Source organism: Microplitis mediator, chromosome 1 (assembly GCF_029852145.1).
Source record: "Microplitis mediator isolate UGA2020A chromosome 1, iyMicMedi2.1, whole genome shotgun sequence".
Lineage (NCBI taxonomy): Eukaryota > Metazoa > Arthropoda > Insecta > Hymenoptera > Braconidae > Microplitis > Microplitis mediator.
In genome coordinates this window covers 2,706,012-2,721,988 of record NC_079969.1, presented here as the reverse complement: position 1 = coordinate 2,721,988, position 15,977 = coordinate 2,706,012, and the positions used below count along the sequence as shown (strand labels likewise).

The 15,977-nt window shown below is 34.3% G+C and overlaps 2 protein-coding genes across 4 annotated transcripts in view; one reads left to right on the top strand and one right to left on the bottom strand.

The window, feature by feature from the left end:
* Positions 1 to 15,977, top strand: part of LOC130671029 (paired box protein Pax-6-like) — a 42,868-nt gene that overhangs the window by 19,185 nt on the left and 7,706 nt on the right. For all 3 annotated transcript variants that reach the window (XM_057474718.1, XM_057474709.1, XM_057474726.1), the window contains exon 5: positions 2,311 to 2,587. In XM_057474718.1, coding sequence (XP_057330701.1) covers positions 2,311 to 2,587 — 277 coding nt within the window. The remainder of the gene's footprint in view (positions 1 to 2,310; positions 2,588 to 15,977) is intronic.
* LOC130671049 (pro-resilin-like) lies at positions 9,931 to 11,355 on the bottom strand. The gene is made up of 3 exons (XM_057474738.1): positions 11,224 to 11,355; positions 10,554 to 11,153; positions 9,931 to 10,402 (listed from the first exon to the last, which is right to left on the bottom strand). Exons 1-3 carry the CDS (start codon positions 11,227 to 11,229, stop codon positions 9,992 to 9,994), a joined length of 1,017 nt encoding a protein of 338 aa, XP_057330721.1. The 5' UTR covers positions 11,230 to 11,355; the 3' UTR covers positions 9,931 to 9,991.

Below are 15,977 nucleotides of genomic sequence, written 5' to 3'. Positions count from 1 at the left end.
ATGGGAGTGTTTTGGTTGGCTGAAGGCTGGTTGATAGTTTTTTTAGGGCTACGAGCCTGGGAAGTTTGAAGTCGAGAGTAAATTGCGAATGCCAAGCGTTCCGAGGGTGATATTTGAATTCTGTTTGTACCGGCACCTGCGGAGGTTTCTTTGTTTGAAGGAGTTACGGGTGTTTTGCTTTTTTTTAGCGCGAAATTTGCTAACATTCGTTTCGGGAGTTTAATGGAATTGCAATCAGAGGAAAATTTTTTTAATTTTCTCGGCTTGTTGGTACTCATTTTACTTCAAATCCTTCATTAAACGCAGATATGACATCAATTTTAAGAAAAAAATTTTTTTTACCAGAATTGAATTTTCGTTGATTTAAAAAAAAAATTTTATGGGCATATGGGTACTCATTTTACTCCAAATTCTTCATTAAACACAGATATGACATCAATTTTACAAAAAAAAATTTTTTTACCAAAATTGAATTTTGGTTGATTTTAAAAAAATTTTTGAAAAATTTTATGGGCATGTGAGTACTCATTTTACTCCAAATTCTTTATTAAACGCAGATATGACATCAATTTTTCAAAAAAAAAATTTTTTACTAGAGTTGAATTTTCGTTAATTTTTTTAAAAATTTTTGAAAAATTTTATGGGCATGTGAGTACTCATTTTACTCCAAATTCTTCATTAAACGCAATTATGACATCAATTTTTCAAAAAAAAATTTTTTTACTAGAATTAAATTTTCGTTGGTTTCGCAAAAAATTTTTTACAAATATTGTGGGCGTGTGAGTACTTATTTTACTCCAAATTTTTTATTAAACGCAGATATGACATCAATCTTTCAAAAAAAAAATTTTTTACTAGAGTTGAATTTTCGTTAATTTTGAAAAAAATTTTTGGAAAAATTTTATGAGCATGTGAGTACTCATTTTACTCCAAATTCTTCACTAAATGTAGATATGACATCAATTTTTCAAAAAAACATTTTTTTACCAGAAATGAATTTTCGTTAATTTTGAAAAAAATTTTTGAAAAATTTCATGGGCATGTGGGTACTCATTTTACTGGAAATCACCTCAGGACCCCCGTGACCGCCCAATGAACCCATTATTCCTCAATCTTTCCATCAAATTTAAAAAATTCGCCTCGCACGTGTCTGGTAATCCCCGCGAAATTAAAAATTCATCTCGAATACGTAACATTTTCTCTCTACAGCAAGTCGCACGTGTCGTCACTCTAAATACCCATTTTGAAAATGATCCGGCAAGTTTATCTCAGACTTTCATTCTCTTAATCAACCCTCGCAATAAAAACGATCCTGTTTTAATCCTCTCTCTCTTCCCCCTCCACACTCTACTCATCCCCCTCTCGCCCTTCGCTTCTCCCTGTACCCTCAACACAGCACTCGACTCACTTCTCCAGCAATACCCACTTCAGTCATGTGAGCCCATCCCCACGGAAGTGGACTGAATAAGAACGACACCCTCGGTCCCCTTGCGTCTGCCAGGAAGTAACGAGACACGGTCTATTACCAGGCGTCATGGGGAGACAATATTATGACGTCTCTATCCGGCAAGACAATAATCTGGTCCTCGCAACCTCCACTAAATGCCAAATGCTAATTAATATCCAGCATCAGTGTCGCCGATTCCGTCTCTATCTACACTACAGTCTACAGTCTACCCAAGAGACGTCGCTATCTAGTTACACATACGTCTTGTTAGATTAAAATTGTCATCATCGGGAATTGGCTCGGGGACTTTATTCCTCCGAGGTACCCAGAGCTGTCATCTAGCTCGCAACATCGAAGTGTCTTGACATCTCGGACAGCAATGACATTTTCCATGCCCTCAGTTACATTTCGATCTCGTTTTTACCAACTCGGGCTCGGTCTTTCAACCGAACCGGCCTCAAAAATCATTGATACCAAAGTACGCTGACAAAAGTACACTTGAGATTGTCATTAAAAGCCCTGTCAATTAACCTGAACAATATCAATCACATTAACGTCACTTTTAACCGGGTATATAAATCACCCATTGTCACAAAAGTTCCTTACAATGATCCGAGAAGTGGTTGGCGACACATGTTTTCAGCAGTTGGACCCACAATGACGGTATCCAGCCTAAACGGTTTCCTATTGTCGTGCTTCCGCTGATGTTGTCGCCGTCTCGGAGGAATCAGTTGATCAATTAGCAATCGGCAGTCAATTGGTTTATTCGCTGGGGTAATCAGTTGATTGCGATCTGATTCCCCTTTCCGCGGATTGAGGAATTGGTTAATAAACTAATGGGTCGGTTATTTGTTTGATTGCAGGTATCGTCGATAAACAGGGTGCTGAGGAATCTCGCGGCCCAGAAGGAACAGCGACAGCAGCATCATCAGCATCAGCATCCCCAGCAGCCGGTTGGGGTGGGAACCCCCGACAGCGTTTATGACAAACTGAGGCTGCTCAATGGCCAGAGCAGTTGGCCGAGACCGAATCCCTGGTATCCGACGGGAGCTGGAAGTCCGTTTCCTTCGCTGCAGCCGAGTCTGAGTCCGAGTCACTGCACGACTTTGCCGGTTGATCCTGATCTCCATGCAAAAAAAGGTGAGTGTTGGCTTTTATGAAGGGGTTGAGGCTGTCCGCGGATTAGGGACAGAGAAATGAGGGCTTTAATTAGTGGACGCATCAATATAGGCGGTGGCGGTTAAACGCATATGCACATGGGTAATAATCGGGATGCAAAGCGATGTACAAACGAGCCTCCCTTGGCTCGCCCGGCCCAGATCAAACGGCTTTTTTTGTTCAAAGATGATAATAGCAATGGTACAGAGAAGTGGTTTCCTGCGTGGTTTGGGAAAAAATTTATTATAGTGAATATTTAACACTTGCGGGTACGGCTGCTGAAGACAAGGCAACTGTTTCAAACGCTCAACCGCACGCGAGCCCCCGGGCTTTGATTATTTCCGAGGGTTGGCTTATAGGATAACATCTCTTTTGGAATAAAACTGCCTGAGGGCAGCGGAAAGATACATGTTATTATCAATCTGAGCTTTGTATCAACAACAAATAGCTCGAGATACCTCCTTTTTAGGATTGAGCGATAATGCTATTGGGGGTGGGGATGGGGATTGATATTTTTTATCGGAAAGACAGATATTTTTCTTGTTATCGATATTTGTGTAAAAAATTTTGATGATGATATTTTCCTATGGGTTGATAATGATATTTCTTGTAAATTATTTAGATTGATATTTTTCAATGAGTCGATAATGATATTCTTCTGTGGATTGATAATGATATTTTTATAAAAAATTTTGATATTGATATTTTTATAAAGACTTTTGATGATATTTTTCTATGGGTTGATAATGATATTTTTATCTCAAACTGTGATATTGATATTTTTATAAAAAATTTTGGTAATGATATTCTTCTATGGGTCGAAAATGATATTTTTATCTAAAATTGTGATATTGATATTTTTATAAAAAATCTTGATAATGATATTCTTCTATGTGTTGATAATGATATTTTTATAAAGACTTTTGATGATATTTTCTTATGTGTTGATAATGACATTTCTATTTGAAATTGTGATAATGATATTTTTATAAAAAATTTTGGTAACGATATTCTTCAACGGATTGATAGTGATATTTTGCATCGGAATGACTTGATATTTTTGTTGTTATCGATATGTTTATCTCGAATATTGATACTGATATTTTTATAAAGACTTTTGATGATATTTTTCTATGGGTTGATAATTACATTTTTATCTCAAACTGTGATATTGATATTATTATAAAAAATTTTGATAATGATATTTTTCTATGGGTCGAAAATGATATTTTTATTTAAAATTGTGATATTGATATTTTTATAAAAAATTTCGATAATGATATTCTTCTATGAGTCGATAATGATATTCTTATCACAAATTTTGATATTGATATTTTTATAAAGACTTTTGATAATAATATTCCTCTACGGGTCGAAAATGATATTTTTATCTGAAACTGTGATATTGATATTTTTATAAAAATTTTGATAATGATATTCTTCTATGGGTCAAAAATGATATTTATATCTGAAACTGTGATATTAATATTTTTATACAAATTTTGATAATGATATTCTTTTATGGGTCGAAAACGATATTTTTATCTGAAACTGTGATATTGATATTTTTATAAAAAAATTTTATAATGATATTTTTCTATGGGTCGATAATGATATTCTTATCACAAATTTTGATATTGATATTTTTATAATGATATTCTTCCGTGGGTCGAAAATGATATTTTTATCTGAAACTGTGATATTGATATTTTTATAAAAAATTTCGATAATGATATTTTCAATGACTCGATAATGATATTTTGATAACGATTTTTTTCAATGAATTAGTAATGATGTTCTTCAATGTCAATACCAAAATTCTTATCTAAAATATCAATATCGATATTCATCAAAAATATCACTCATGATATTCCTCTCCAGATACTGATTTCCCACATCAAATTTCATCATAACAATTCTTCCTAAACCAAAAAAATTTTTTTCTCAGCACATATCAATACCGATATTCAAAATCTCAATATACGATAACGATATTCCTTGCATATATTAAAAAAATTGTAACCCACTCGGCGTACGCGGCAAGTCACTCGAAACAAAACCATCCAAGACAATAAAGTCCCTCTGGGTCACGTATTGTATCTCTCCAGAATAACCAACCAACCAACCACCCAACCAACGATCCTAGCAAACTACCAAACTTCCAAGCATCGATTCCTCACCTATGATTAAATGCATCACTCTATTCTTATCAGCGAAAGCCCGTTCTTTACCCGGGATCCAACATCGCTTGCATATTTTCAATATCCATATCCGACATTGCCGGCATTTGTTTCCCTGACAATCCTCCTCTACACAACACACGCATTGTAAATATTTTTAATCTCTCAAACAAACGACCTGCTAACAATAACTCCAGGTCTTTTTGTAAGCAACCGATAGAGGTCTCAGCGCTAGCTCGCAGAACAGAAAAAAAAGTAGAATGGATGGAGCTACGAACAAGCCTTTGCTCTTTACTCTTTACTCGAAACAAAAGAATCGGATTGTCAAACGCAGGAATGGAATGAATATGGAATGGAATCATAACCAAAGTCATATCTGAACTCAGAATGAGCAAAGTAAAGACTAAAGAGCAAATGGTTTTTACATGAGATGGGTATTAGGAAACCGTAGCAGGATTCCCAGGTCAGTGGGCTGTCAGTATTTATCTAGTTGCAAGCCTCCAAGTCACACCGACTGGAATTATCTCTCGTCAATCTGTCCTGACCTCCCAGCAAGTATCAAATTACGATTGCAACCAACCGCTGGCATCACGAGCCATCAACATGTATTGAGGCTTTCATGCATAACTCGCGTGCGTCCTCGGTACAGCTCTTTCTGAGTATAACAGAGCATTCTGGGCTGCCCTGCCCTGCCCTCTGGATACCAGTCCCAACGTCGCCCTGTCGCTGTCTAACCAACCGACCAACCCGACTCTGCCTTTTGTCTCGTACCGAGTACGAGTTTATCCGACCGCGAGATCGCTTCGCCTGTTGGATGGATAAAGATCGCGGTTTTACTTACATACTCACTCGTGACGAGTTGTGGCGATGTGGCTCTCGCTATTTATCATAACGTGCCCTTGTTTTTTTTTATTTATCTTTGAAAATATATCAACTTTTTAATATTACGCTTTGCAAAACTGGAAGCCGGCTTATTGGGATCGGAACTTCCCTGTATGAAAATAACTATATGGTCAAAATATATGAAAAATATATGATAAATATCAGAAAATATATGTGGCCAATTTAACTACATTTTCTGATATATTTTTTTTATATTAAAATATAATATTCATCATATAAGAGAAAACATATATAGAAATATAATAAAATCGGCCAAAATCTATATATAGTTCTATATAAGATTTCATGTATTGTCACATATATATTTATATCTGTAATATATTTTTTAATATATGTTTACTATATATGATATTTTCATGCGAAGGGAAAAAAAAATTTTTTTCACACCCGTATGAAAATAACATATGGTTAAAATATATGTAAAAATATATGATAAATATCAGAAAATATATGTGGCGAATTTAACTACATTTTCTGATATATTTTTTTTATATTAAAATATAATATTCATCATATAAGAAAAAACATATATAGAAATATAATAAAATCGGCCAAAATCTATATATAGTTCTATATAAGATTTCATGTATTGTCACATATATATTTATATCTGTAATATATTTTTTAATATATGTTTACTATATATGATATTTTCATGCAAAGGGAAGAAAATTTTTTTTTCACACCCGTATGAAAATAACATATGGTTAAAATATATGTAAAAATATATGATAAATATCAGAAAGTATATGTGGCGAATTTAACTACATTTTCTGATATATTTTTTTTTATATTAAAAAATATTATATTCATCATATACGAGTCCTTATATGTTTAGCATATATAAAATATATGTCAGTCATATACAAAAAATATATTTTTATCATATATGAAAATATATATTCTTGTCATATACGAAAACTATACTTTTATCATACATAAAAATATATGATAAATATCAGAAAATATATGTGGCCAATTTAACTAGATTTTCTGATATATTTTTTTTTATATTAAAAAATATAATATTCATCATATACGAGTCCGTATATGTTTAGCAGATATAAAATATATGTCAATCATATACAAAAAATATATTTTTATCATATATGAAAATATATATTCTTGTCATATACGAAAACTACACTTTTATCATACATAAAAATATATATTTCTATCATATACGAAAAATATATTCTGATGATATATAAAAACATATATTTATATTGTGTATGGAAACAAAAAGTTTCTTATTCGTATGACCAACTCCAATTAAATTAGATATAAATTTTAATATACTCTTTAAATTGCAGTTCAAATTTTCAAAATTAGTTAATTTGATGCGAATATATATACCCATATACATATACATACACCGAATAAAATATATGCTTAAATATAACAAAGAAAATATATGGTGCCATATATAATATAAATTATATGCTACCATATATTTCATTTCATATAAAAATTTTATATTTTTTGAATATAAAAGGAAATATATCAATACAATATATTATAAGGTAAATGTAAATGTATATATAGCTTAATATAAAAAACATATAAGTTACATATATGGAGTACATATATTTACTACTGTATATAATTTTATATTAAATCGGCGAAAATCTCTATATGATTTTTTTTAATATATCATATATTTTTTGTTGCAAGCATATATGATTTTATATATTTTAATCATATGTTGTTTTTTCATACGGGTCAGATCGGGCAGATCTTCGAAAGAAATTTTAGAGGCCATTTTTTAGCTGGAACTCGACAGTTTTCGGTTCTTTTTTAGTTTTTGAAAACGAACCATAAGTTTCGAGGTTATGATAAAAAATATGAGGCCGCGTTTCTGGTAGTGTAACATCGAATTCGATTAATCGAACGCTCGATGTTTTTGATTTGACGAAAATATAGTGGGCGCCATTAATCGGGCGAATAATTTTAAATTTACGAACCCGACAACTTCCCATACAAAGTCGCCGAGCTTCAAAATTTTCCCATAGATCGGCCGATGCCTGCTTGGCCGATGATTGGCCAATAAATGGCTAGCTATACTGGCCCGTGCATGGCGAATCATTGGCAGTCGTCTTTTTGCTTATAAAAACGTCGCACAATTAACCGCCGTTTGTTGGCCAATGCTTGCGATACTTAGCCGATCTTCGGCCGATGCTTGAAAATTGGCAGCCATTCACGACCCAGTAATAGGCCGATTCTTTTTTTTTTGTATGGGTTACCGACTACTTGGACACACTTTAGAATCCCGGATTTAAATTTCTGGAAGGCCGGTTTATAAGCCCGCGTTATTTGAAAATGGTTATTTGTAAATTAAGTTTAGTTTGACGAGTTTGGTTGAACGTGAGCTGAAAACCCGAGTGTTGGATATCCAAAGTACAATCTAGCCTTGAAGTATCGATCGGCATTGGAACAAAAAAGGATTCGTGTGTAACGGGGATGATTGAAGACCTCCCGCAGAGTCTTGACTAGATTCCCTCCGTATAAACAGCGTTCCACCTGCTTTGCCGTAGTACCTTTTGTGTGATTCCATACTCCGGACCTCCTCCTGGGCGCCAGTTCATTCTGCAGGGAAATAAACTCTACCCAATACCGGGTTAAACAATCTATAGATGTCTTTGTGTGACAAACCGGCGAAATTAATTTTTTCTGTCCCTTTCCTGCGCAAGTTTTTTTCATAAAAATTTGTTTTTTGAGGAAAAATATTTCCCTGCTGCAGAAGTAGAGTTCAGTTCTCACCGGTCTGTAGATCGCCAGGGGGTTTGTTAATCTCTTGTTTAAAAAAGACGGCGGCGGAGGAAACGGAAAAGACAATGGAAGATTTTTAAAAAAGACTAGAAGTATTTTATTTCATAAACCGGTTCTGTGGTAATTTTTAAGAGTTACTTCACACGATATTAATTAATTAACTTCACACACTTTGTTAATTTATCCCGGACCGCTGAGTCGCGATGCCGTGATTCCGTGATAGGAAATTACGAGGAGATAAATCTGAGGATTAGAATAAAAAGAGGGGATGGGAAGGATAAGGGGAGAAGGGGGAGAGTAAAAAATGGAGGTCAAAATTAATATGGGAAAGGGTCAGCCAATGGGATAAATGTTAAGGGCTGAGAGCCTGTTTCCTGTTCTTGAAGCGGTCGAGAAGTTGCCAAGTTACCCAATCGTTTGAAGATTGTTACTTTGAAAGTTTCAGTGTAAGGGAAGATGGTGGTCTGGTCAGTTACCATTTAATTGGGGCCATCTGACCGCCAGATTGTTCCAACCCTTTGTTTTCAAAAGTTACTTAGTTTAGACTTTTCAAATTTTTTAAAGTTTATCGAACGATTACAGCCGGAAGTATTGGGTTTAGGTCGATAGAGTCTAGGACTTTTTTTGTAGGAAATTTAACGGACTACAATAATGTTTATATTCATTTTTCTTATATCTTTGATGTTTTAGCCAGAATTTTGATTCAAAGGTTCCTATACACAGAAATTTTTTCGCGGGCAGAAAAAAAAACCTTTGTATGACTTTGAGTTGCGATTACGGCTAAAATATGAGATTTACATGAAAATCGATAAGGACCTTTTCGATAGAAAATTTAATTTCCTACAATATTGTTTCTGTCCATTTTTCTCATATATTTGATATTTTAGCCAGAATTTCGATTCAAAGGTTCATATACACAGAAATTTTTTCGCGGGCAGAAAAAAAAATCTTTGTATGACTTTAAGTTGCGATTACGGCTAAAATATGAGATTTACATGAAAATTGATAAGAACCTTTTTGATAGGAAATTTAATTTCCTACAAAGTTGTATTTGTCCATTTTTCTCATATCTTTGATATTTTAGCCAGAATTTTCATTCAAAGGTTTGTGTATCAAAAATTTTTTTCTCGGGAGAAAAAAAAAATATTTGTGCGACTTTAAATTACAATTCCGGCTAAAATATGAGATTTTGATGAAAATTGATAAGAACATTTTTGATAGGAAATTGAATTCCCTACAAAATTGTTTATGACAACTTTTGCCCTATCTCTAACCATTGATCCAAAATTCGACTCCAACTGTTTGAGCGCAAAAATATTTCGTCTTATAATAATAATAGTAATTAAAAATAGTGGTATAAATAAGCTGCTGGGAACAAAAGGCAAGCTTATGAAACGCAATTCCTGAGATATTAAATTTCTTGAATTCCGCGGTCTGTCGAAATCAATAAATTCAAGTCAAGTCAAGTCTAGGATTATATTTTCGTATTTATTGTTCATTATTCCCCTCTACATGACAACGTTTCATCATAACCTTAAAAACTAACCAAGAATCTTTGCTCCGGCTGGTAATTAGCAAAGCTACTGAAGCTGGAAACCGGTACCGCGACTTCAGCGACGGCTCCTTGCAGTTTAGCAGCGACTGGTACCTGGAGCTTAGCAGGAGCTCCTTGAACCTGGGCCTGATCCTGTGGCACAACTTCCAACTGTGTCGTCGCGAATTGAAGTTTCTGTAACGGCTGGTAGGCGTAGACTGGTCCCCTCAAAGGCTCAACATTCTCAGCCCTGATCTTGGCGAAATATTTCATAGCCTCGATGTCCTGGCGACTTACATACTGTACTCTCTGAAGTCTTCCGTCGGGAAGCGCGATGTAGTACTCGCCTTGTTGCTGCTCATCGACATTTCCTTCTTCGTGCAATTCGTTGATGGAATCGACGGGCTCGGCCTGGAATAAAGTAAACGATAAGCGACAGATTGCCGACGGCCTTGGACACGTCCGCCATCGAAAGTGATGCGACAACTCATGTTCTGAATACTAAATCCCGAAGGTTAACGGAACTTTAAGTCGTATTCTGATTGTTAATCAAGGAAATTACCTGAGATTCTGTTGTAGGGAAAGTTGTTTCATCATAGTCAGTTGCTGTTGATGATTCCGATGGGTATTGTGGTGTTCCGTACTGGTTTTCTGGTGTTGATGGTGTCCCATATTGATTCTGTGGTGCTACTGGTCCTCCATATTGATTCTGTGGTGCGACTGGTCCTCCATACTGACGTTCTGGTACAGATGGACTTCCATATTGATTCTGGGGAGCTTTTACAGGGGCGCCATATTCACTTTGGGAAGCGACTGGGGATCCATATTGCCGTTGAGGAACTACTGGGCTTCCATATTGCTTCTGAGGAGCAACTGGAGCTCCATATTGTTGCTGTGGAGCCTTTGCCGGGGCTCCATATTCAGTTTGCGCTGCGGCTTGACCGCCATACTGTTGCTGTGGAGCCTTAACGGGAGCTCCATATTGACGCTGTGGCGCGACTTGTTGTTTCTCAGACTGTTTCTGTGGCAAATCGAATGACGGTCCGTCGGGTTTCCATCCAGATGCTGGGTAAGGAGAGTCCTCATGTTTGGCAAAGTAATAGGTCCCGCGAACTGGCGGCTCGGCCAGAACCATGACCACGGATGCTAAGGCGATGATTATCTATAGAAAACAAACAACGAAATTAGTGAATAATTGTATGGCAGGCAAAAAGCGTAAGCTAGAGAATTACCTTCATGTTGATCGACGAATGTTGTCAACGAAACTGATACTTTGTCGGAGTGCAATTGGATTTTTATACTCGATTACCGACTCCCGCTACAGGACACTAAATGACATTGGCCCTCTTATTATAAAACAATGCCGAATAAAATGGGGACGATTAGCTCATTCAATAATTCATTGTTGAGTTATAATATTTGCTAATAATTAAAACGAATTAGTCGGTTATAATTTTTATAAGTTAACGCTAACGCTTATGCTGCTTTGGCCAGGAATCCAAATGGGATAGAGGCCATTAGTTTTGGAATTTCCTGGAGCTGTTGTAATTTCGGTATCAATTATCACGCCTACGCCTACATTTTCGCTATTACCGTGTCCATTAACATAGCGAGGATTTATAAATATTTGTGGTCAGCATTTGCATTAGGATTCGCAGCACGCGCACAGTGCGTGTAATGAATAACGTGGACTAAATTCTTAACAGCATCCAGACTCGATTTATCGAGAATATTCAGAGCTAGATAACAAACGTGTTTTTTTTTAGGGACATAGGCTTCGGAAACTGGGAAATCGGAAAAATAATAATGATAATAATGATGATGATGATAATAATAATAATGGGGAATATATATATATATATATAAAAAAGGAATAAGTTTTAGCTGTAGTAGTTTTAAAGAGCGGGGCACACTCTCTCTCTTACCGAGGGGTTCTGCAAAGCAAATTATTAACACTCAAACGACTCCATTTCAATATCGGACCGAGGAGAACGAGGGACAAAAGAAGGGCGAGATACCGTCCCTACGTCGCATTACTGCTGAATTTCAACTCTGCTTTTCTCACTAAATTTTTTTTTTTATATATATATTTATTTTACTACTTTTAGAGCGTCTATGGAATAATTTTTCGTACTCGGATGTTTCGCTAAGCGAATTTTGAACCGAAATATGCCGTGCCAAGTAATTTGCATAATTTTTCGATCACTAAATATCGCGCCAAGTAGTGGAAGTAGTTTTTAAAATTTATGTGATGCGAGATAATGAATTTTTTAATTCGAGCCAAGTAAGTTTTGAGGCTATGAAATATTACGCCAAGTAGATTTTAATGGAAAATTATCACGTGATTTTTAAATTTTATAAAATGCGAGTAATTTATTGAAATTTGGAAAATGTCACGTAAATTTTTAATCTTGGAATGTCATGCCAAGTAATGGAAGTTGTTTTAAAAGTTTGTAAATTTATGCTAGGTAATTAATAAATTTTGAAATTCGAGCCAAGTAAATTTTGAGGCTACAAAATGTTGAGCCAAGTAGATTTTAAACAAAAATTATCACATGTAATTATGCCAAGTAATTTATTAAAATTTTAAAGATCACATCACGTAAGTTTGAATCTTAAAAAATCGCGCCAAGTAATTTTAAAATTTTGAGTGAATATTTAATTTAAGAATTCCATGCCAAGTAAAATTTTATTTCAAACTATCACGACGTGTAATTTTAAAATTTTCTAATGTCATGCCAAGTATCATTTTTTAATATCATGCCAAGTGAATGTTAAAATTTCAAGTAAAAATTTCATTAAAAATATCATGACAAGTAAATAATAAATTATTCAGTTTCATGCCAAGTGATTTTAAACTTAAAAATCCCTAATTATCGCGCCGAGTAATTTTAAAATTTTGAGTAAATATTGAATTTGAAAATTTAATGCCAAGTAAATTTTTATCTCAAACTATCACAGCATGTAATTTTAAAATTTTCAAATGTCATGCCAAGTATAATTTTGTAATATCATGCGAAGTCAATATTAAAATTTCAAGTCAAAATTTCATGCCCAGTAAATAATAAATCATTCAATTTTATGCCAAGTAATTTTAAACTTAAAAATCCCTAATTATCGCGCCGAGTAATTTTAAAATTTCGAGTAAATATTGAGTTTTAAAATCTCATGCCAAGTACATTGTTATCTCAAACTACCACAGCATGTAATTTAAAAATTTTCTAACGTCATGCCAAGTATAATTTTTTAATATCATGCCAAGTAAATATTAAAATTTCAAGCAAAAATTTCATGCCAAGTAAATTAAAAATCATTCAATTTCATGCCAAGTAATTTTAAACTTAAAAATTCCTAATTATCACGCCAAGTAAAACATTAATAAAATTTTTTACTGATTGACAACTGGTTCCACATTAGTTTCAATAATTTGCACACGAATTTTGTTTAATTTGGAACCTGGTAATCGAATACCGGGGGCGTTTGTGAGGATTCCGACTTATAAATTAGTCCAGAGGGATACGTGTAAACTGGATTAATCGTCTATGAAGGGTGGATACTAGTATACATATAAAAGGGACAAGGAACCCTTGGCTCAACTCTTCATTATCATTTGAATCTACTTTTTGTTACGTTAAGGATATATTTAGTCTATATAACTCTCATATCTGATGATATCATTTGTTTATTTTAATCCATTCATTCCCTCTCTCTCTGTCTCTTTTTCTTGTTCATTTGCGCAAGCGAACGTGAGGATTTTTATTTATGTGAATGTGGATATGGACTCGTCAATGTTTTGTGGGTGTCTGGATGCCGCGGATGGTGAAGAGACTCTGGGGAATAGCTTGGGGAGGTTACAATGTGTTAAAGCGTGACTAAATTGACACGTTTGCCAGCTTAACCAACCGTTGACGGCTTTAGTTTACTCGTTATATTAGGAACCCTTTGGCATTTTACTGACTTACGAATATAATTTATGTCTTTAATTTGCTGTTGATAATTTTTTACTAGACCGTACGACTCATTAGATCAATATGAGGATTCCATTATCTATATATGAAAATTCTGGCTAAACTATCAGAGATACGGTAAAAATATCTCTATACATTTTTATAGAGCTTGAAATTCCCTACAAAAATGTCTCTTATCACTTTCGACTTAAATCCAAGTGATCACGCCCTAGAGTTATTTAAAATTACCGCAACCATAAGCACGCGGTTTACATTTATCGAATTTTTGTCTAAATTTGTAAATAATGAAATTATGACCAAACTATCAGAGATACGATGAAAATGTTTCTATACATTTTTGTAGAGCTTTAAATTTTCTACAAAAAAGACACTCATCACTTTCGACCCAAACCCAATAGATCTGGCCCTAGGATTATTTTTAAAAACCGCGACCATAAGCACGCGGTTTGCATTAATCGAATTTTTTTCTAAATTTTTAATTAATGAAATTGTGACCAAACTATCAGAGATACGGTAAAAATATCCATGTACATTTTTGTAGGGCTTTAAATTTTGTACAAAAAAGACTCTTATGATTTTTGACCTAAATCCAAGAGATCACGCCCTAGAGTTATTTGAAGTATTCGCAATCATAAACTTGTAGTTTGTATTTATCGAATTTTTCTCTAAATTTATAATTAATGAAATTACGACCAAACTATTAGAGACACGATAAAAATATCCATATACATTTTTGTAGAGCTTTAAATTTACTACAAAAAAGGTCCTTCTCATTGTTGACCCAAACCCAATATGTCTGGCCCTAGGATTATTTTAAATAACCGCAACCATAAGCACGTGGTTTGACTTAACTGAATTTTCTCTAAATTTGTAATAAATGAAATTGTGACCAAACTATCAGAGATACGTCAAAAATATCTATATACATTTTTGTAGAGCTTTAAATTTCCTACAAAAAAGGTCCTTATCACTTTCGACCCAAATCCAATAGATCTAGCCCTAGAGTTATTTTAAAAAACCGCGACCATAAGCTCGCGGTTTGCATTTATCGAATTTTAGTAAAATTTGTAATTAATGAAATTATGACCAAACTATCAGAGATACGGTAAAAATATCCATATACATTTTTGTAGGGCTTTAAATTTCCTACAAAAAAGGTCATTATCACTTTCGACCCAAATCCCATAGATCGTGCCCTAGAATTAATTTAAATAACAATATGTCTAAAAACTGATTACAATTACAATTTCCCTGAAAATTCTCCAAATATCAACTTTCCTCCAAACAAGATAAATAGTTTCCCAAAGTTCCCGCTCTCTCATGCATCTTTTCGTGTCTAATAAACTAAAAATAGCATTAAAAGTTTACGGGAATTATTATAAACCATAATCTTAAAGATATCAGTAACAAACAATTGGGGATGAAAGTTAGGGCTGGTTGCTCAGCCAAGTATGCATTGAGCAAAACTTGTAAAGGTACACATCGCACGAGTCAAGAAGCCGGAAATAATTGTCCTCTTAGTCGTGTGTTTCGCCTATTTAGCTCCTGGATTGTTGACAATTTGCTTCTTCTACCTCTTTACACTTTATCTCCTCATTTTACGGACACCTTTGATATAAATAATAACGAAGGTAAAAAAAAACATTTTAATGGCTGTAATAACTCGAGGAAATAAGTAACAAACATAAAAATTTATATAGAACAGCAAATATAGAAAAGGACGGGCGTACGGAATTTGATTGAGTTGCGCATAAGGAGATTTGCTCTGCTCGTTCATTCGAGCGTTTGTTGGCAAAGAGGATTGGAGTCTATCGGCTGGGAAACGTGCAGTTCTCTCTCGCAAAATACTCATGTTCTGCCAAATATATATATATATATATACATATATGTGTAAAACACATGAACATATAAAGACCGAGTTACAAATGAATCGCGTAATAACCCCAGCAAACTCAGTTACGTAGAAAGAGCTGCTTATGTATTCGATCGTATCCAACGGATGGTTGAATTTAATCGAG

Coding starts and splice junctions, on each gene's coding strand:
- LOC130671049 (XM_057474738.1), bottom strand. Junction 10,403..10,553: donor TCCCTACAACAGAATCTCAG/GTAATTTCCTTG, acceptor ACTTTATTCCAG/GCCGAGCCCGTCGATTCCAT.